The sequence below is a fragment of the Hylobates moloch genome, unplaced genomic scaffold, assembly GCF_009828535.3.
Source record: "Hylobates moloch isolate HMO894 unplaced genomic scaffold, HMol_V3 SCAFFOLD_5, whole genome shotgun sequence".
In the NCBI taxonomy this organism is placed as follows: domain Eukaryota; kingdom Metazoa; phylum Chordata; class Mammalia; order Primates; family Hylobatidae; genus Hylobates; species Hylobates moloch.
In genome coordinates this window covers 101,820,580-101,841,561 of record NW_026652280.1, presented here as the reverse complement: position 1 = coordinate 101,841,561, position 20,982 = coordinate 101,820,580, and the positions used below count along the sequence as shown (strand labels likewise).

At 49.2% G+C, this 20,982-nt stretch overlaps 2 protein-coding genes and 1 non-coding gene across 3 annotated transcripts in view; 1 reads left to right on the top strand and 2 right to left on the bottom strand.

Moving 5' to 3' along the window:
* LOC116470062 (small nucleolar RNA SNORA44) lies at positions 1–103 on the top strand. Its single transcript, XR_004248492.1, has one exon. It is a non-coding gene; the product is annotated as a small nucleolar RNA SNORA44 (small nucleolar RNA).
* LOC116467924 (cingulin-like) overlaps positions 1–17,275 on the bottom strand; it is a 23,845-nt gene extending 6,570 nt beyond the window's left edge. The window contains exons 1-10 of the mRNA XM_058439724.1: positions 17,147–17,275; positions 8,603–9,489; positions 7,736–7,836; positions 7,519–7,588; positions 7,312–7,407; positions 4,366–4,493; positions 3,573–3,705; positions 3,045–3,257; positions 2,142–2,290; positions 800–962 (exon numbers count right to left, since the gene is read on the bottom strand). Coding sequence (XP_058295707.1) covers positions 800–962; positions 2,142–2,290; positions 3,045–3,257; positions 3,573–3,705; positions 4,366–4,493; positions 7,312–7,407; positions 7,519–7,588; positions 7,736–7,836; positions 8,603–9,475 — 1,926 coding nt within the window. The 5' untranslated portion in view covers positions 9,476–9,489; positions 17,147–17,275. The remainder of the gene's footprint in view (positions 1–799; positions 963–2,141; positions 2,291–3,044; positions 3,258–3,572; positions 3,706–4,365; positions 4,494–7,311; positions 7,408–7,518; positions 7,589–7,735; positions 7,837–8,602; positions 9,490–17,146) is intronic.
* The window catches only part of LOC116469401 (protein S100-A15A), a 52,702-nt gene that overhangs the window by 13,939 nt on the left and 17,781 nt on the right, over positions 1–20,982 (bottom strand). The window lies entirely within an intron of this gene.

Sequence of the window (20,982 nt, the reverse complement as noted above, 5' to 3'; positions counted from 1 at the left end):
TGTGGCCATGGGACCTCCAACTGCATGCAAGAGCAACCTGGAGAGACTTTGACAGAACAGGTCAGCACAATCCCTGCAGCTGCCACTCGTCTTTCGTGTGTGCGTGTGTGTATGTGTGTGTGTGTGTGTGTGTATAAAACCAAAATATATGACACAATAAATACTGGCACAGCTCTGATTTCTTTTAAAAAGAAAATTAGGAGTTCTGGTTCTAATTATTAGCTATTAGCTACTTCTGAAATTCAGAAAGTACCGTAATTAGGCTAAAGGGTTATATAATATACAGTGAATCTTCAATGTAATATCATATACTCTGCTATTTTTCTTTTTCTAATTAGTTTTGTTACATTAGTAACCAGGCCATGCCAACACAAGTATTCCAGTCCATGTGATGATATTTCTCAATGTAAATTAATAAACTGAAATTCTAATGGTAAACATTTTTTCATAAATGTAGTTAGAGACCCCTCTGAAAGACAAAGCAGCTTTTGCCATGCTGACCAAATTAGATTTCTGAGCCTGCAAAAATCACCCTGGAGTTTCACAAATCCACCTAAATGCTGCTATCCATGACGTCTCTTGGGAGGCAGCCAGCAGCCTCTGGCTATACCCCAACCTGGGTTCTGAGAGCACTTTCCATTCGAAACCTCTATGCTCAATGAGGAGACTGGTGCTGCTGTATTGGAAAGAGATCAAGCTGAGCAGGCAGCATAAGGCCTGGAAACCAAGCACACAGGAGACAGCCCCACTAGCAAGGAGGCCCTCATGAAGAGGTAAGGCAGGTGTTCATCACCCCTACCTGCCATTCTGCCCCCCAATTCCCAAATACCTTCTTGAGCACCTCAACCTGGCGAGTATCTCCAGCACTAGCTCGGGCCTGCTCTAATTCCCTCTGCAAGACCTCTATCTTCTCTCCAAGCTCCTCTTCCATCTCCTCCTTCTCCATTCGCAGCTGCAGGAGTCTGAGCCGGGCAAGGTGAAATACAGGGGAAAGGAACAGAGTAAGGCCACGTGCCTGGGGGAGGTTAGCATGACAATAAAAGCCACCTCTCTGGAGGCCACCACACTGGGCAGCCACTCTCAAGAGGAAGGAAGGTGAACATGGAAAAGAGCAGTTTGAGAAATGGGAGAGTAAGAGCATACCATAGATAGAAAGGAAGTGGGCCAGGCATGGTGGCTCATGCTTGTAATCCCAGCACTTTGGGAGGCCAAGGCAGATGGATCACTTGAGCCCAGGAGTTCAAGACCAGCCTGGGCAACATAATGAAACCCCGTCTCTACAAAAAATACAAAAATTAGCCAGGTGTGGTGGTGCATGCCTATAGTCCCACCTATTCGGGAGGCTGAGGTGGGAGGATGGCTTGAGCCCAGGAGGTGGAGGTTGCAGTGAGCCCAGACTGTGCCACTGCACTCCAGCCTGGGCAACAGAGCAAGACCCTGTCTCAAAAAAAAGAAGAAAGGGACTGGGTGCAGTGGCTCACGCCTGTAATCCCAGCGTTTTGGGAGGCCGAGGTGGGCGGACCACAAAGTCAGGAGTTCAAGACCAGCCTGGCCAATATGGTGAAACCCCGTCTCTACTAAAAATACAAAAAACCCAGGCCTAGTGGCAGGTGCCTATAATCCCAGCTACTTGGGAGGCTGAGGCAGGAGAATCGCTTGAACCCAGGAGGCGGAGGCTGCAGTGAGCCAAGACTACACCACTGCACTCCAGCCTGGGCAACAGAGTGTGACTCCATCTCAAAAAAAAAAAGAAAGAGAAAGGGGGCCAGGCGCAGCAGCTCACACCTGTAATCCCAGCACTTTGGGAGGCAAGGTGGACAGATCACCTGAGGTCAGGAGTTTGAGACTGGCCTGGCCAACATGGTGAAACCCCATCTCTACTAAAGATACAAAAATTAGCTGGGCATAGTGGCATGCACCTGTAATCCCAGCTACTTGGGAGGCTGAGGCAGGAGAATCGCTTGAACCCAGGAGGCAGAGGTTGCAATGAGCCAAGATCGTGCCATGACACTCCAGCCTGGGAAACAAGAGCGAAACTCTGTCCAAAAAAAATGTTAATTAAAATTAAAATTAAAAATTAAAAAAGAGAAAGGAAGTGGCATATGAATCATGGGTATTTCTGAGAGGGCCAATGTCCTTACTCCTGCTTGGTGGCTCTAAGATCCTCCTTGTTCTTCTGGAACATACTCTGCCAATGCCCTGTCTCCTCTGAAGTCTCCTCCAGCTCCCTCTGCAGCCCTCGCACAAGGGCTGACATCTTCTGCCTCTCAGCCTCCAGCACTGCATGGTCCTACAGAAGGGGAGAGTTGGACACCAGAAGGCTCAGAGGGAAGAGGTCACTTCAAATCAAAGTGTGAGTGTGTACAAGGAAAGGCTTAGACCCAGAGGGCATCATGCCAGCTGCACCCCCTGACACTCTTGTGGTACCTGGTACAATGCTAGCAGAGGTTCTCTCCTCAAGTCACAGTCCACCCGTCTATCATCTATAGGAAACCTCCCCAGTTATTTCCCCTTGGGACTTTTTATTTTTAGGGGGACAGAGTCTCACTGTGTTGCCCAGGCTGAAGTGCAATGGCATGATCTCGGCTCACTGCAACCTCCGCTTCCTTGGTTCAAGCGATTCTCCTGCCTTAGCCTCCCAAGTAGCTAGGACTACAAGTACACATCACTACACCTAGCTAAGTTTTTGTATTTTTGGCAGATAGGGTTTTTCCATGTTGCCCAGGCTGGTCTCTAACTTCCTGAGCTCAAGCAGTCCACCCGCCTCGGCCTCCCAAAGTGCTGGGATTACAGGTATGAGCTACCGCATCCAGTCCCCCTTGGGACTTTTGTCACACAACCTCATGGTACTTCTGGCCTGTACTCCCTCCCTCTGCCCTTATAGTTTTTCTGGCCAAGTTTTTCAGCAGATCTCACATGTGTCCTTTAGGGGGAGAGGGGGAGTTCCCAGTTGCAACCATGGAAAGTCCAAAAGTCCAAGATCCCAAGGCAGCCTTGTTCCCCAGCAGTGCCCTCCTCTCTCAGACCCTGCTCTTGTCACATGCCTGGGTTGCGTCTTGCATGCTCCTGCGGAGCTGCTCTGTGTCTCGCTGGTATTGCTGCCGGACATGCTCCACCTCCTGGTCACGGGAGGCTACCTCCTCTTTCAGGGCCCCCTTCAGGGCTGTCAACTCCCGCTCCCGCAGCCTCAGCTGCTCCTCTACCCGCTGTTTCCCCTCCAAGACCTCTTCCAGAAGTTCCCGGGTCTCTAACAGGTCCTGGAGAAAGTAAAGGAAGAAGTACAGGGGTGACCATATTAGAATCCATCTATTTATCAATTCACTGAGTCAAAAAATATTTATTGTGTTAGGCACAGTACCAGGTGCTCTAGTACCAGTACTAGAGCCCAGAATGATAGGTTTCCTTTATCCTAACTCTAGTCCCAACACACCACTGAATCTACCTGAAAGCATACTGAGTACCTGTAATCAGCCACCCACTCCTGATACTTTGGGGAAACCATGGATGAGCAGACTTGAGGATGCTCCAACTGAGAAAAAGCAGAGGCTGGGGCATATGACCCCAGACCCTACCTTCAGTAACACCTCCTTAGCAGGCTCAGGACCCTGGACCTGTTTCAGCTTGTTCTGCAGCTCCATCACCTGGGTCTCCAGCCCATGTCGTAAACCTTCACCCTGGTCCAAGAGGCGCTTCATGTTCTGGAGCCTAATAACAGATAACATTATTGCACACTATGTGTCAGGCAGTTTTCTAAACACATCATATATTTTAATTCGTATTTATTAATGCATTTGAACTTCCTTTAAATCTTGATGAGGCCTCCCCTGATTTTTGCAACCTGCCCCCCTACAACCTGGCCCTCCTGATCTGCCTTACCCTGTTGTATTTACTGCCTTCTCGTGTGTTATAAATTTACTTGCATAATATGTTTGTTTACTGTCTGTTCCCTCTCAGTAGAAACTGAGCTTCTGGAGAGTGAGCCCTTCATCTATAGAGTTCATTGATGTGTCTTGGGAACCTAGATTAATGCCTGTCACAGCATTCTTGATGAAACATCTGCTGAATGGAAGACTGAATCCTTACAATGATCCTGTGAGGTAGATACTATTATTAAGTCTATTTTATAGTTTAAGAATCTGAGACAGAGGCAAACCCAGGTAGCTTAACTCCAAATCATGCACTACCACCATTATTGATAAAGAAGGTAGAGAGAAAGGCCCTATCCTGTCCTTAAACCAACACTGCCCCTTTCAGCTTCTGGAGATTTCCTTCTGTCTCCTTCAACCCTAGGGGCAAAGAGGGAGTGGCCTCTAAACCTGGCCTAGTCCCCCAAGCAGCCCGAGGTGCGCCACCAGCTGCACTCACTCCTTGTTGCTCTGCTGGGCCTCCCCCTTCCTCCTCTCCAGCAGCTCCTGCAGTCGGCTGCACTCTACTGTTTTCTCCTCCAGCTGCCGCTCCAGCCCAACTCGGGATGGCTCTAGCTTCTGCCGCTTCTGAAAAAGGGAATGAGAGTACAGCAGGTGGAGGGTAGGGAAAGCCTCTCAGAAAGACTCAGAATAATGCGAATGTCTAACACTCATTGGACACTTGCTGTATGATAGACACTGTACTTAGGACCTTATGTGTGTATTATCCACATCTAATCCTCATAACTAGCCTTGGTACTTGTGATGATGTAAAATATGTCCACAAATTATCTGACATTTCTTTCAAAAGATAAAGCCTAATTCTGTTCGCCTTGAGCACAGGCTTAACTTAGGGGCTTCCTTCTAACAAACAGAAAAAGGAGGACATGATGAGTAAATTCTGATGTTAGGTCATAAAAAGGCATTGCAGCTTTTTTCTTGGATCCCTCACTCTGGGAAAAAATAGCTGTTATATTCTGAGGATACTCAAAAGCAGCTCTGTGAGGAAGGCCAAACAGCCAGGAACTGAGGTCTACAACCAACAGCCATTTGATTAAGCCAGGTTTTTATATTTATTTATTTATTTATTTATTTATTTATTTATTTATTTATTTATTTTGGTGTTTTGTTTTGAGATGGAGTTTCACTTTTGTTGCCCAGGCTGGAGTGCAATGGCGAGGTCTCGGTTCACTGCAACCTCTACCTCCCGGGTTCAAGCGATTCTCATGCCTCAGCCTCCTAAGTAGCTGGGATTACAGGCATGTACCACCTTACCTGGCTAATTTTTGTATTATTAGTAGAGACAGGGTTTCTCCATGTTGGTCAGGCTGGTCTCAAACTCCCGACCTCAGGTAATCTGTCCACCTCGGCCTCCCAAAGCGCTGGGATTACAGGCATGGGCCACAGCGCCTGGCCTGGTTTTGTTTTTTTTTGTTTTTTTTTTTTGTTTTTTTGAGATGGAGTCTCACTCTGTTGCCCAAGCTGGAGTGCAGTGGCACAATCTCAGCTCACTGCAACCTCTGCCTCCCGGGTTCAAGCAAGTCTCCCTGCCTCAGCCTCCCAAGTAGCAGGGATTACAGATGCCTACCACCACGCCCAACTAATTTTTGTATTTTCAGTAGAGACAGGGTTTCACCATGTTGGCCAGGCTGGTCTCAAACTCCTGACTTCAGGTGATCCACCCACCTCTGCCTCCCAAAGGGCTGGGATTATGGGTGTGAGCCACTGCACCCAGCCAATTAAGCTGGTTTTATCTGTCTTATTCATTAAGCTGGTTTTGTTTGTTTCATTCACTTATTTATATTTTTTTGAGACAGGGTCTTCCTCCGGCACCCAGGCTGGAGTGCAGCAGTGCAATCACAGCTCACTGCAGTCTTAACCTCCTGGGCTCAAGAAATCCTCCCACTTCAGTCTCCCAAGTAGCTGGAACTACAGGCACATGCCGTCACATCTGGCTAATATTTTTTATTTTTTGTAGAGGTGGGTTCTATGTTGCCCAGGCTGGTCTCAAACTCCTGGGCTCAAGTGGTCCTCCCACCTTGCCCTCCCAAAGTGCTGGGATTATAGGCGTGAGCCACTATGCCTGGCCCTGAGTAGGCCGTTTTAGAAGCAGATCCTCCAATTTACTTCTTTTGGCCACAGCCAGAAGCTGGACTGGAACCTTATAACAGACTCAGAGCCACAATTACCCTGTTAAGCTAATTCCAGGTTCTTCATCCTCAGACTCTGGGAAATGCTTTTTTTTTTTTTTTTTTTGAGAAAGAGTTTCACTCTTGTTGCCCAGGCTGGAGTGCAATGGCGGGATCTCGGCTCACCACAACCTCCACCTCCCGGGTTCAAGCAATTCTCCTGCCTCAGCCTCTCAAGTAACTGGGATTACAGGCATGTGCCACCATGCCAGCTAATTTTGTATTTTTAGTAGAGACAGGGTTTCTCCATGTTGGTGAGGCTGGTCTCAAACTCCCAACCTCAGGTGATCTGCCTGCCTTAGCGTCCCAAAGGATTACAGGTGTGAGCCACTGCGCCCGGCCGGGAAATGTTTGTTTTAAGCTATTGAGTTTTGGGTAATTTGTTACACAGCAATAGTTAATTAATATAGTACTATCATAATCCCCACTTTACAATTTAAGTTCTTTAAATGTCTTAGAACATTTAAAGAATTTGCCCAAGGTCAGTTACACAGCCAACAAGTAACGGAACCAGGATTTGAACCCAGTTAGTTTGGCTCCACAGCCAACCACTTAATCATTACACTACAGTGATTTCCAAAAGACAAGGGAAGTTACAATCCAACATTTATTGAGCACCAACTACACACAAACCAATATGGTGAAAGGCAGAAGACATATTTTTAAAAAGGGTACACTGGCTTCAGAATAAGACTGACCCAGATTTTTTCATTCCTCTCTGCATCTTACTACCATAGGCAATTTACTTAGCCTCTCTGATCTTCAGTTTTCTCATCAGAAAAGGGTCCAGAATAGGTATTCACAGGGTAACTATAATGATTACAGTATCCAGGACAGTACATACTACCAAAATTATACTCAATAAATGATAGCTACTACTATTGTCATTATGATGATGATGATTAAAAAAAATTGAGGCACAGAGAATGTTAAGTAATTTTCTTAAGTTTTATACAGCTAGTAAGGGGCAAAGCCAGGATGGGAACTCCCAAAGGGAGTGGAATGGAAGGTAGGTAGATTCCTAATGTGCTCTACCTCCCTAACCGCCAGAAAACCCCAGAAGTCCTTTCTGGAATTAGTACACACTCTTGTCTCTTGTCTCATAAGACACAAACATGCTTGTTCCATTGCTTGGAAGGGTCAGCTCAGCCCATCTCCAGGCCAAGGCTTTTTCCCTGTTTTCCTTCATGCCTCCGGCACCTCTAACCTTTCCTTACCTTCACCTCTTCATCCAGCTTTCGCTGTAGCTCCTCCACTTTTCGGGTAAGCTCGCCCTGCCCTGCCACGGCCTTAGTAGAACCAGAAGAAACCATCTGCCAGAGATATGGGGGTGTGGGGGAAGGGAGTGAGTCCAAGTCTGGATCCCCTGAGGTCCTCAAAGCTCTAACCTTGACCCTTGCTCCCATCCAGAGAAGGCCACTCACCACTAGAGGCTGCATCTTCTCCAGCACCAAACTAACCTTCCTCCTCACAGAGGTTTCACTTTCTGAGCTTCTAGAGGATAAAAGGATAGAAGCAAGGGTTAGGGGAGGAAAGAGGTAGCAGAGATCAGGAAAGGGTAAAATCAGGGAAGATGGGGAACAAAGCTAGAAGAAAAAGAAGGAGAGGTATGTCTCTGTTGTTGGGGGGGCCCCCACTCACCCCTCCCTCAGGATGCCATAGATGGTGGCCTTCATATGGTCCACACTGCCTGGTGGGGCTGCCTCCTGCTGGTCTCGAAGGAGGTCTGGAGTTGATTTGAACTGTTAAAAAAAAAAAAAGAAAGAAAAAGAAAGAAAGAAATAGGAAGATTAGGCCAGAAGCATGCGTGGGGTTCAGATGGAGGAGAAGTGGCAGTCTCAGGTCAAGTCCCTTCAAGCATGATGAACAACCCTGAAGTGCGGCAAGGAAAACACGCTGCGGAGGCCTGAGCAACAGGCCAGGGAGAGGCCAACACAGGATGCACCTCTGCACTATTGCTGTAAACCAGATTTTCCTCAACAAACATCTCAACCAGCTGCAAACTGTGCCACAAGTGATTTGTCACTAATGGTAGTTAACATGCTAGAGTTTATAAATAATTTACTCTTAAAATGGACTTAAGTTTCTCTCAAAGTCAAGTCACTCCCTCACTTACTTACATTCCTGAGTAGGAGAGAAAGGTGTGGAATTTTGGCAAGAGCACCAAGGAAACTGCTCTTATCCTCCAAGCCCGCGTTACATATTCTGCAGACCTAGCAAATGCTGGTGACTGAGGCATAGTTAATGGTTGTGGCAATGACAACTAGGTCCAAACTTGTGAATAGTGATTTTATAGCTTGCTCCATTTTCTTTAGAATTTTACCCATGGAAATATCCTGTGCGTGTGAATATCACCTATTTTGTGGACAGATACAGTGGAGAACAAAAGGCAGAGAGTTTCTGCCTAGGCTATTTGAATTAGCAAGGAGGCTCATGGCTGGTGGGTAAAAGCTGATGAGAAGGGAGAAGGGGCTGACATTTGGAAGTCAGGGAGGGGCTGGGTCTGACCTGCAGCATGGTGGGGTCCTGTGCACTCCCCCGCGGCTCCTCAAAACTCTGAAGGACCCAGTCCTGAGTCTGACGGGAACGGCTAAAGCCACTGAGAGGGCTAGGGCTCTGGCTCTGGGCTGGCTGCTTCGAACTGCCCACATGGTTGTCATATTTTGTGCTAGAGGTCCATTGGTTGGTGGACTGGCGCTCCCGTTCCTCAAGGGTGTCCCGTGGGAGGCGGCTGTCCAGGCTCTTGCTCCGTTTGCGCTGTTCAGGGGGTAGCATCCGTGTTCGGCGGCCAGTCCGGCCCCGGGCCTGGCCTCCAAGTTGACTGTCAAACTTGTTGATGAGTGAGTCCACTGAAGACAGGGGAGCAGTGTCAATGGTGCTACCCGGAGAAGCCACTTTCGGGGCTAGCTCCAGCATGCTGGTGCTTCTGTTACTAGGATCCATTGGGCCAGGGTCTGCCAGTGAGGCCTGGGACTGGGAACGGAGTAGCTTTCCATTCCAGTAGACCCCAGGCTCCTCATCAGATGTGCTGCTCTGCGAGGGGGCAGGAAATCCCTTGACCTGAGAGTAGGGGTTCTCAGGGAGTTCCAAATCTGAGCTCAGAGCTCCTGAGGTCCCTTGGTCTTTGGCCCCCTTGATTTGGACCCCAAAGGAGTCACCACCTTTCTCCCCACTGTTGAGCACCACAAAGGGCTGCCCAGCGATTCCCTGCACACGCACAGCAACCCCGTAGGTACTGGCTCTTGCATCCTTAGCTGGGCGTCGTCCACCGCGACGTAGAGTGCCCATCTCTGCACCACTCACTGGCTCTGTGATGAAGCGAATCTGGACTCCATGGTCTACGGGGCCCCGGGGCTCAGCCATGTTGGGTGCCTGCTCCATAAATAGGAGGAGTCCTAGAAGATGAAGAAATGAGTTTAGGCTGAGAGACTTAACTAGAAACTATGAAACTTCTACCTGGGGGCTGACTTCCCTGTCAGTTCCTTTTTTTTTTTTTTTTTGAGGCGGAGTCTCGCTCTGTCGCCCAGGCTGGAGTGCAGTGGCGCAGTCTCGGCTCACTGCAAGCTCCGCCTCCCAGGTTCAGGCCATTCTCTTGCCTCAGCCTCTCCGAGTAGCTGGGACTACAGGCGCCCACCACTACGCCCGGCTAATTTTTCTGTATTTTTAGTAGAGACGGGGTTTCACCGTGTTAGCCAGGATGGTCTCGATCTCCTGACCTCGTGATCCACCCGCCTCGGCCTCCCAAAGTGCTGGGATTACAGGCGTGAGCCACCGCGCCCGGCTTGTCAGTTCCTACTAGATAAACCACTGATTCTCAGACTAACAGAAGGCCCCTGGAGAGCCTTTTAACATACAAGTTGCTAGACCTAACCTCCAGAGCTTCTGATTCAGTAGGTCTGGGTTAGGACTTGAGAATTTGCATTTCTAACCAGGTTCCCCAGGTGATACTGATGCTGCTGGTCCAGCTACCACACTTTGAGACTCACTAACCTAAAAGAATCCACTTCCTCTGATACAATCCCTGGGGAGCTAGGCTTTGTTAAAAGTTTAAAGATTTTGCTTGATGGCCAGGAGCAGTGGCTCACGCCTGTAATCCCACCACTTTGGAAGGCCAAGGCGGGCAGACTGCTTGAGCTCAGGAGTTCAAGACCAGTCCGGGCAACATGGTGAAACCCCATCTCTACAAAAAATACAAAAATAAGCTGGGTCTGGTGGTGCACACCTGTAATCCCAGCTACTTGGAAGGCTGAGGTGGGAGGATTACCTGAGCTTGGGAGAGCCTGCAGTGAGCAGTGATTATGCCACTGTTCTCCAGCCTGGGCGACAGAGTGAGACTCTGTCTCAAAAAAAAAAAAAAAAAAGATTTTACTTGATCTTCATACATACATATAATACCACCATGTGGCCAGGTGCAGTGGCTCATGCCTATAATCCCAGCACTTTGGGAGGCTGAGGCAGGTGGATCACCTGAGGTCAGGAGTTCAAGACCAGCCTGACCAACACGGTGAAAACTTGTCTCTACTAATACTACAAAAACTTAGCTAGGCGTGGTGGCACATGCCTGTAATCCCAGCTACTCAGGAGGCTGAAGCAGAAGAATTGCTTGAACCCGGGAGGTGGAGGTTGCGGTGAGCCGAGATTGCACCATTGCACTCCAGCTTGGGTGGCAAAAGCAAAACTCTATCTCCAAAAAAAAAAAACAAAAAAACACTGTGTGCCTTCTTCCCTGCCTCCCCCCAAGGAAAGGCAGAACCCACACCCTGCTGAACAGATACCTCCATCTCACTGGAGAAAAGGGGGCCTTCTCTCCCAGAGCTCATTTAAAATATAGAAGACCTCAAAGTATATCATCTCACTTCTGGAAAGAAACTTAAAAACACTGATAGCAGTGATGCCTTTGAGGTGGAGGAACTGAGGACTAGGAACAGGGATGGGAGAGTTTCTATTCTCTGGAAGAGCAGAAAGGAGTGGACATTCTACTGTATATCTCTTTGTCCCTTTTGAATTTGGAACCATGTAGATGTATTATCTATTCAAGAAAATGTTGTTTTGGTTTTATTTGAGACAAGAGTTTTGCTCTTGTTGCCCAGGCTGAAGTGCAATGGCGTGATCTTGGCTCACTGCAACCTCTGCCTCCCGGGTTCAAGCAATTCTCCTGCCTCAGCCTCCTGAGTAGCTGGGATTACGGGCACCTGCCACCATGCCTGGCTAATTTTTGTATTTTTAGTAGAAATGGGGTTTCACCATATTGGCCAGGTTGGTCTCGAACTCCTGACCTCAGGTGATCCGCCCACCTCAGCCTCCCAAAGTGCTGGGATTACAGGCATGAGCCATACCGCCGCCCGGCCCAAAAAAATTTATTATTTAATTTTTTTTTTTTTTTTTTTTTTGAGACGGAGTCTTGCTCTGTCCCCCAGGCTGGAGTGCAGTGGCGCGATCTCGGCTCACTGCAAGCTCCGCCTCCCAGGTTCAGGCCATTCTCCTGCCTTAGCCTCCCAAGTAGCTGGGACTACAGGCACCCACCAACATGCCCAGCTAATTTTTTGTATTTTTAGTAGAGACGGGGTTTCACCGTGTTAGCTAGGATGGTCTCGATCTGACCTCGTGATCCGCCCGCCTCGGCCTCCCAAAGTGCTGGGATTACAGGCTTGAGCCACTGCGCCCGGCCCCCAAAAATATTTAAATGTGGTTTAAAAACTGTGCCACTCGGCCGGGCATGGTGGCTCACGCCTGTAATCCCAGCACTTTCGGAGACCAAGGTGTGTGGATCACCTGAGGTCAGGAGTTTGAGACCAGCCTGACCAACATGGTGAAACCCTCTCTCTACTAAAAATACAAAATCAGCCGGGCGTGGTGGCGGGGGCCTGTAATCCCAGCTGCTCGGGAGGCTGAGGCAGAAGAATCGCTTGAACCCGGGAAACGAAGGTTACAGTGACCCAAGATGACACCGTTGCACTCCAGCCTCGGCAACAAGAGTGAATGAAACTCTATCTCAAAAAAAAAAAAAAAAAAAGTGCCACTTTGAGGGGCCCCAGGTCAGGTAAACGTGTCTCAGCTAAGAGCCAGAGCCAACACCATCCATAGGCCAGCTTCCCAGGTCCACATTGCTAAAGCTCAGAGTCAGCAAATGGAATGTATTCCAGGTATGCTCTGGCTCCAGGAACTTGGGGGAGAGACTATCTTCTAAGCAAATAAAAGAATTCAGCTTCCCCACCCCTTCTGCTAGTCTCCACCAGAGCCTAGCACCAAACTGGAGGATGAGCCTCTAACGTGCCAGACAGAAACACAAACATACCCAACTCAACCTCCCCATGGAGTTCTGGGCCAAGGAAACTTGGCAAGGCCCATTTCAGGGACTGTAAAGTGCTAGCAAGCCAGGGTGAGATGAGAAGGGAGGGTAAGGGATGGGAGAGGCAGAGCTACAGGTGACAAAGGGCTTGGTGGGGAAGGTCTCCTATCTGAAGAAGAGCATTCTTAGAATTCCCAGCAATTCTCAAGAGAAAGGAAAAGGGAGAGAAGAGCCCTTTATTAGGAATCGTTCTTCATCTTTTTGGCCCTGGGACTCCATGAGAAAATGATGAAAGCAATACACCCTCCCCAAGGAGACAGAACATACAAACTTTTATCACCCCATCTTAAAAGGCTTGTGAAGGCAGACAGGTAAAGTAGTTCTCCAAACCACTCATCCAGTAGAAAATGCACTGGGCTAGAGTCAGGAGCTGCTTTGGAATCCTGTCTCTGCTCTTCACCTGATGTGTGCAACCTGAGGCAAATCACAACTTTTCTGGTGTGGTGGCTTACGCCTGTAATCCCAGCATTTTGGGAGGCCAAGGTGGGTGGATCACTTGAACTCGGGAGTTTGAGACCAGCCTGAGCAACATGGCAAAACCCCATCTCTACAAAAAATACAAAAAAACTAGCTGAGTATGGTGGTACACACCTGTAGTCCCAGCGACTTAGGAGGCTGAGGCAGGAGGATCACCTGAGCCCAGGAGGTTGAAGCTGCAGTGAGCTGTAATCGCACCACTGCACTCCAGCGTGCGCGACAGAGTAAGACTCTATCTCAAAAACAACAACAACGACAACAAAAAACCCACAATTTTTCTGTGCCTCAGTTTCCTCATCTGTAAAATGGGTATAATGATAATACCCCACAAGGTTATTATCTGTGAGAATGAGATAATAAATAATTATATGGGCATATACAATGATAAAAAATTAACAAGTTATACCCTTAAGATCTTTGTACTTTATTTAGGCCAGGCACAGTGGCTCATGCCTGTAATCCCAACACTTTGGGAGGCTGAGGCAGGCAGATCACCTGAAGTCTGAAGTTCAACAACAGCCTGGCCAACATGGTGAAATTTCATGTCTACTAAAAATACAAAACTTAGCCGGGCGTGGTGGTGCACGCCTGGAATCCCAGCTACTGGGGAGGCCAAGGCAGGAGAATTGCTTAAACCTGAGAGGCAGAGGCTGCAGTGAGCCGAGATCCGCCAGCCTGGGTGACAGAGCAGGACTCCATCTCAAAAAAAAAAACAAAAACAAAAAAACTTTGTACTTTATTGAACTTGGGTTCTAATTTAATAAAAAGGAGAGAAAAACAAGATATTAAACATGAAAACATTTAGCATCTGACTATCACAAAGCTGACAACAAATATCATCCTTCACACATGCTACTTCGTCCAACAGGCACTTTTGGCTTCACCTGGTTCATAGAAAGATGTCACTTCTTCGGAGAAGCCTTCCCTGACCACCACTCCCACAAACAAGGTCAGTTCTCACAAATCAGCCTCCCACAAACCAGGTCAGATCCATGTTATACGCTCTATAGTTGTCCTTCAGCAGGTTTACTCCAGTTTATATTTATACATTTATTGGAGTAATTATTTCCTGTCTGTCTCCCCTACTAGATAATAAGCTCCTGGAGGGCAAAGACCATGGCTATCAGCTACACTGTGCCCTCAGGTGTTTGGGCACGTGGTAGATGTCAACAAATACTTGTTAAAGGCTGTATCCTGAACTAAAGACCACTTGCACAGCAGTGGGGAGATTTGCCCAGGACAAATCTACTTTGCCTCAGTAACAGGACCTCTTAGCAACAGGACCTCTTCCTGGTCCAGACTTGCTGCCCTATATAGTCATGATCTTAGAACCAGATGTGCCTAGATTGCCAGCTCTCAGAAGCCACATGATTTATTCATGATGCAGTCTACCCTGTCAGTACATCTACTGATCTTCCAGATCCAGGTCAAGGAGTTCCCAGCCTAGGCCCAGCAGAGGGCACAGCCCCTTGAGCAACAGCACTAAATTGTTCAGAGGCAGTGATGAACACTCCCCTAGGTCCCAGGTTAGGTTAACTCCCTAACCTCAATCACCTTCAGTCCAAGGACATGTGGATCAGGGGCCAGGAGGGCTGAAGGGATCTTTGGGACGGGTCAGAAAGCAGGGCTCTAAATGATTCAACATGGAAAACCCGAAACCTACCCGCCTTTGGTTACAGAGGACAGTGGGGCGGGACCAAGGCAGCAGGGCAGCTCTGAGGCCTTGCGTAAGCCCCAGAGACAGGCAGGTAAACAGTGATCAAGGGCCAGGCAACATGGAGTCCAGGGCCTGCCCCCTCACCAATGCCTGACCCTGCTTTTCTCTCCCCTATCACATGTCCAGAGCTCTCCTCACCAACTGTACTCCGGGAAGAGACCAGACCACAAGTTAATTCAGGTGCATCTGTCTGCTTCTGCCTTTCCTGCCTGCAAGGAGTGGGAGAACACGCTACACCTGTACCAGACAGCCACTTCTCCCTAAGTTACTCATTAGCCTGCCCTGCCCCAATTCCATCACCTCTGGCCCTGCCATATGCATCTGGTTTCCAACTAGGAGTGACAGGGTCTCTGGACTTCTGGCAGCAAGTGGGGGTGGGGTGGTTTCGGGTGTGTGGAGGAAGGACTGATTCACACAGGGCCAGGCAATATGCTAGGTGCTAAATAATTGGCAGATTTAGAAAATGGGAGAACTTGAGATATAGAGAACCCCCTCAGAGGAAACAAGGAAAGCAAATGGTTGAAACAGAAAAGGACAGCTCAGTGACCTTGATGATTCGGCACTCTTTTTCTCATAGTTAGAGATAAGAAGGTTCCCCGTGGACCCAAAAAGAATCCCCTAAGTAGACTCCTGCCTAGGTCCACTGAAAAAGCAGAAACCTGAGAGCCAGGCTACAGCTGCTTGGCCAGTAGGAAAAAAAAAACAATGAGGAACTGGGCCCCTGCAAACTGGCTGGACTGGTTTGAGAGGCAAGGGGAAGGGGAGGGCCAGGGAAACTACACTGGCAGCTTGTAAAGCAGACCAGAGAAATTCCACACCACGGAGGAGGCAGAGGGGCAAGACTACAGGCAGGGGCTCTCCAGCCTTGATGGCAAAGCCAAAGCTCTGAAGGAGAGGACAGAGGGCAGGGAGGGAACAGGCAGGAGGAGCAGATGAACAGGAACCTGGTGACAGGTCAGTATGTGACAGGGAGACTTTGTCTCCCTCCACCCCTCCCTTTGAGGTTCCCAAGGTTGCATTCCTGATCCCACACTTGCTTTGGCCACCTCCCTGGTCCTCAGTCCGCCCCTCCCTGACACAAAGAGAAGAGCCCTACACCCCCCTCACCTCCCACAAGGGGAATGGCATGCAGGCCAGCCTGGGAAACACAGGAAGGGTTCTAGGAAGCCAGAATCCTCTTAGAGTCAGGCAAATCTTTGGATTAGCAGTCCCCCAGAGCCAGCCCCCAGACTCCCAAACATCCAGGATGAAAGAAGAGATGCATAGGCATGTGTAGGCAGCCCATCTACAAACATAGCGGTTGCTAATTATTTCCCAGTTACAACAACCTTCCTCAGGCAGGGCTTCAAAGGGGCCAAGCTAAGGTTGACTCTAGTTCCCTTACCTGCCTAAGGCAAAGAAATTTGCCTCCAGTCTTGTCTGGGCCCCAAGGTGCACCTTTCATCTGTCCTGGGGATTTGGAGTTGTAATTTCCCTAGTCTCGTGGTCTCCTGATGAGTCCTGCCTATTTCCTGCCCCAATAGTGCCTGCTGCCATTCTGACAGCCACTGCAGTTCAGGAGTCAGGGATGCCTGGGGGGCGTTCAGGGAGTAATGGGGATTCCTCCAGACATCAAGGAAATTGGTCGGGCTCCCAAACGTCATCCAATGGTCCCCATCTAGAACCACAGAAAAAATATATGTGTACTTGGAGAAAGGGTTTGACATCCGCCCCCAGAAAGGGGCCTCCAGAGAAATAAGTATTAATATTTATCAGTATTTTGCAGGACCAGGAAGGGCTCTTTGCTTCCTCATATCCCTCTCTTGGGGAGTACTCTCTCTCTCTCTCTCTCTCTCTCAAGAGGAAGAAGGAACGATTCTCCCTGGCACGAAAGCAAAGGACAGAAAGTGAAAGCCTAATGGTTGTACACCTGGCGAAGAGATGAGGGTGCCCTCTCATCTGCCCCTCAGTGTCTGATTTGCAACTGCCTTCCGCCGGAGGTGAAGGGCTGGGGAAAAGATCCCACACCTCAGAGTCATCTCAAAGCCAGTAGGGTGCTGACAACGGCCAGCTGAGACCGCAGGACGCGGGAAAGAACCTCAGGCAAGCAGCACCTGCAGATGCCCTCCCCTGGCGAGTCTGCACCTCAGGCGGCAGCAGTTCCCGACTCAGCTGGAACTAACTCCTTTCCCCGCGCCACCGCTGTCTCCAAGAAAATTCTGCCCCTAGGGCTGGCGTCTGACCTCTAGAGACATCTGGCGCTGAAACGCTTTCATGCCCTGGGAACAGCCTTCGCCCCAGGTGTCCCTCGCCTGGCACCTTCCTAGCCACCTGCATCTGGCACCTCAGGGTAGGGGTCGGCTCTTAATCAGTACCCCACCCCGCCCCAATCTCCCCTCCTCCCGTCTCCCACTCGGCACCTGTGCCCTGGAGAGGGGCATCTCACACCGCGTCGATGCCCGCCCCTCAAAGGTACCCCTGAGGGCTCGCTTTCCTGTCGGGTGCCCTGGCCCCCACCGGGTCCACTCACCCTAGCCGGGCTCGGCGCTCCCAGGCTTGCGTTCGGGCTCAGGCTCAGGCTCGGGCTCGGGCTCGGGCTCGGGCTAGGGCAGCGCAGCACGCGCAGCTCCGCCCCTCCCCTTCGTCCTCGGCGCTCCCTCCTTTCTCCCCCTCCCACCAACCTGTTACTCCGCTGCGGAGCACCACCCCCGCGGGCCGTCAGTGCCCGCCCCGCCTTTCCCCGCTCCGGTTGGTCCGCTTCCCGTAGGGGGCGGGGCCTCCGCTGCGGGGACCGGGACCCGGGGTCTCCAGTTGCGAGGGGAGGGCCGGGTCACGTGGACCCGCGGGCTGCGGAGCGTTGGGGCGGGGCGGCGAGGGGCGCGGAGGCCATTTTGGGGGCGTCGCGGATGGCCGCCGGCCAAGACCCCGGGAGCCGTCGGCCAGAGCATCTTCTGGGCTCTGCTAGAAAACAGCCTCCTGCCTCCAGTTTACTCCAGGGGAATCTCTGGCCAGGGCCCTTTCTGTCCTTCACCTACCTCTGCAGGAACCAGAATGCTCTTTCGTCACTTTCTGCAGAAAGTATCTCCGTGGTCCCCCGACATCAGAGCCTCCTGCACCTCAGCTCGTCTCCCTTTTCCCTGACCCGAACCAGAACCTTGATCTTGGATTCTCTTTTATCTTGTGGCCTCCGCAATCATTTTCCAGCCTGACATCCTTTTCTATGTAATATTTATCACCTTCTAGTTAATAACATAATTTTAAAAATCATTTTCATCATTTTGCCTCCCGTCCTACGATAAGCTTCACCAGAGCAAGGATCTCTTGTTCTGTGCCTTGCTTCACCCCAAACGCCCACAACAGGGACTGGTACATACTACATGCTTAATAAGTATTTGTTGACTGAATGAATGGAAACCAGGGACGCAAATTTACCAAAATAGGAATGACCTTCGTTCTAAACTGAAAGGGACTCAATCCCAAATTGTAAATTCACCTTAGACTTAGCCTCTCAAGAAGTAGGGATGCTGATCCCAGTTCCTAGAAAAGAGTAAAGACTAGGGACTCTGCAAACTGCAGGAACCCTGCTCATACCAGCTGCAGTTACAACAACATTAAAGCTGGCATCCTAGCTGTTAACCGTTGAGATATGTAAAAAAGAGACTTAGTTTACGTTGCTGGGCTCAGGATTTTGTTCTCATTTAGTTACAACAAATATTTACCCTGTACCTATTGGAGTAGAAGAGGAATCTTCGATGCAGCACAGATTCCGGTGTATTCTCGGGAGCTCGTTTCCGCCCCTCCCCCAGCCTTCAAAAGCTAGGTGTGGGTCCTACAGGGTAAAGTCCACTTACCAGCTCCTCAGCTGGGATGCAAAGTCTCTGCATTCCAGAGGAAGCTGTATATAAGGATTAGGGCCATCAAACCGGCCTGTTCCCTGGGGAGGAACAGCAAAAAAGATGCAGTGGGGGTGGGGACAGAAGAGGAAATGTCCTTCCAGGAGCGCACCTCCAGAACACTGGGTGGCTTTTAAAAGACTTTTTTTTAAAAAAATTTTTCTTATTTTTCTTTTATTGTGCAGCCCCCGAACCAGAATAGGTTCAGAGACACTCCCATGGAATGGTTTTCGGTTTGGGTTTTTTTTTTTTTTTTTTTTTTAAGACGGAGTTTGCTCTGTCGCCCAGGCTAAAGTCCAGTGGCGCAATCTCGGCTCACTGCAACCTCCGCCTCCCAGATTCAATTGATTTCCGGCTAATTTTTTGTATTTTTTAATAAAGACAGGGTTTCACTAGACTGGTCTTGAATTCCTGTCCTTAAGTGATCTGCCCGCCTTGGCCTCCCAAAGGGCTAGGATTACAGGCGTGAGCCACCACACCCGGCCTGTTTTGGGTTTTTTTGTTTTTGTTTTTGCTTTAGTTTTTTTTTTTTTTTTTTTTTTTTCATTGAGACGGAGTCTCACTCTGTCACCCAGGCTGGAGTGCAGTGGTGCAATCTCCGCTCACTGCAGCCTCAGCCTCCGAAGCTCAAGCGATCCTCCTACCTCAGCCTCCTGAGTGGCTGGAACTTCAGGCGCACACCACCACACCGGGCTAATTTTGGCATTTTTAGTAGAGACGGGGTTTCCATGTTGTCCAGGCTGGTCTTGAACTCCTGAACTCAAGCGATCCGCCTGCCTCGACCTCTCAAAGTACTGGGACTACAGGCATAAGCCACCACGCTCCCCCGGGCCAAGTTTCTGTAAGGAGGTTTTTTTTTTAAATGTGGGATATTGAATTGACTCAGATATTGGAAAGGTGGAAGCGCCTAAACTCTCCTAGATAACACCTTAGCAATTAGGATACTTAGTATATTTGTAGTAAATACCAACTTGGGTGGTTACCCAGCACCATGAACACGGATTACAAGGATAAGTGGGAGCCTCTGAGTCACCGCCTTCGTCATCTGTTCTTCAAGGAAGCACTCAGTCTGAGAGGGACAACCAGGCACAAGTGACAAAGGCGACACCCTGGTCTTTTTCCAGAGTTCAGAAGACAGGTGATCCCTCTCCTTAAGAAATGCTACAGGGCCAGGCGTGGTGACTCATGCCTCTAATCCCAGCACTTTGGGAGGCCAAAACAGGAGGATAGCTTGAGCCCTGGAGTTGGATCACTTGAACCCAGGAATTCAAGACCAGCCTGGGCAACACAGTGAGACCCCATCTCTATAAAAAATAATAATAATAAAATTTTTTCAAAAAAGAAATGGCAAAATTGGCCAGTTTATAAATACAGCAAAAGCAGAATTTATAGCAAATATAATACCTAGAAAGAAGAAATAACACTGATAGATGTTAAAGAGAGTAGTTTTATTTTGTGAAATGGGATAATAGGGAAAGATTTAGGTAAATCAGAGGTTTCATCAAAGAAGTGGATTTGCCATCCTCGCTAACATGGTGACACCCCATCTCTACTAAAAATACAAAACATTAGCCGGGCGTGGTGGTGGACGCCTGTGGTCCCATCTACTCAGGAGGCTGAGGCAGGAGAATGGCCTGAACCTGGGAGATGGAGCTTGCAGTGAGCTGAGATCGCGCCACAGCACTCCAGCCTGGGCGACAGAGCGAGACTCGCTCTCAAAAAAAAAAAAAAAAAGTAGATTTGGAACCAAATTCCTCTCCTGCAATTCTTTCCTGAGTTCTCCAAGATTCACTGATACCACTAGCAACTCTACTGAATTGTTCTCTCAAAGATCACCTGTTTAAGGCCAGGCACGGTGGCTCGCGCCTGTAATCCCAGCATTTTGGGAGGCCAAGACAGGCGGATCACGTGAGGTCAGGAGTTCGAGTCCAGCCTGGCCAACATGGTGAAACCCTGTCTCTACTAAAAATACAAAAATTAGCCGGGCATGGTGGTACATGCTTGTAATCCCAGCTACTCGGGAGGCTGAGGCAGGAGAATCGTTTGAACCCAGGAGGCGGAGGTTGCAATGAGCCGAGATTGTGCCATTGCACTCCAGCCTGGGCAACAAGAGTGAAACTCTGTCTCAAAATAATAATAATAATAGTAATAATAATAATAATAGAAACGAGGTGATGCCACTAGCTGAAATGGAAAGGACAAGAGACAGGAAGGATTTGGGGAGGACCTGAAAGAAGAAGAATATAGTAAATTAACTCTGGAACCTGCTACTTTATTTTTTATTTATTTATTTTTTTTTTTTTGGAGACAGAGTCTCGTTCTATCACCCAGGCTGGAGTGCAGTGGCGCAATCTCAGCTCACTGCAAGTTCTGCCTCCCGGGTTCACGCCATTCTCCTGCCTCAGCCTCTCTGAGTAGCTGGGACTACAGGCGCCCGCCACCACGCCCGGCTAATTTTTTGTATTTTTTTTAG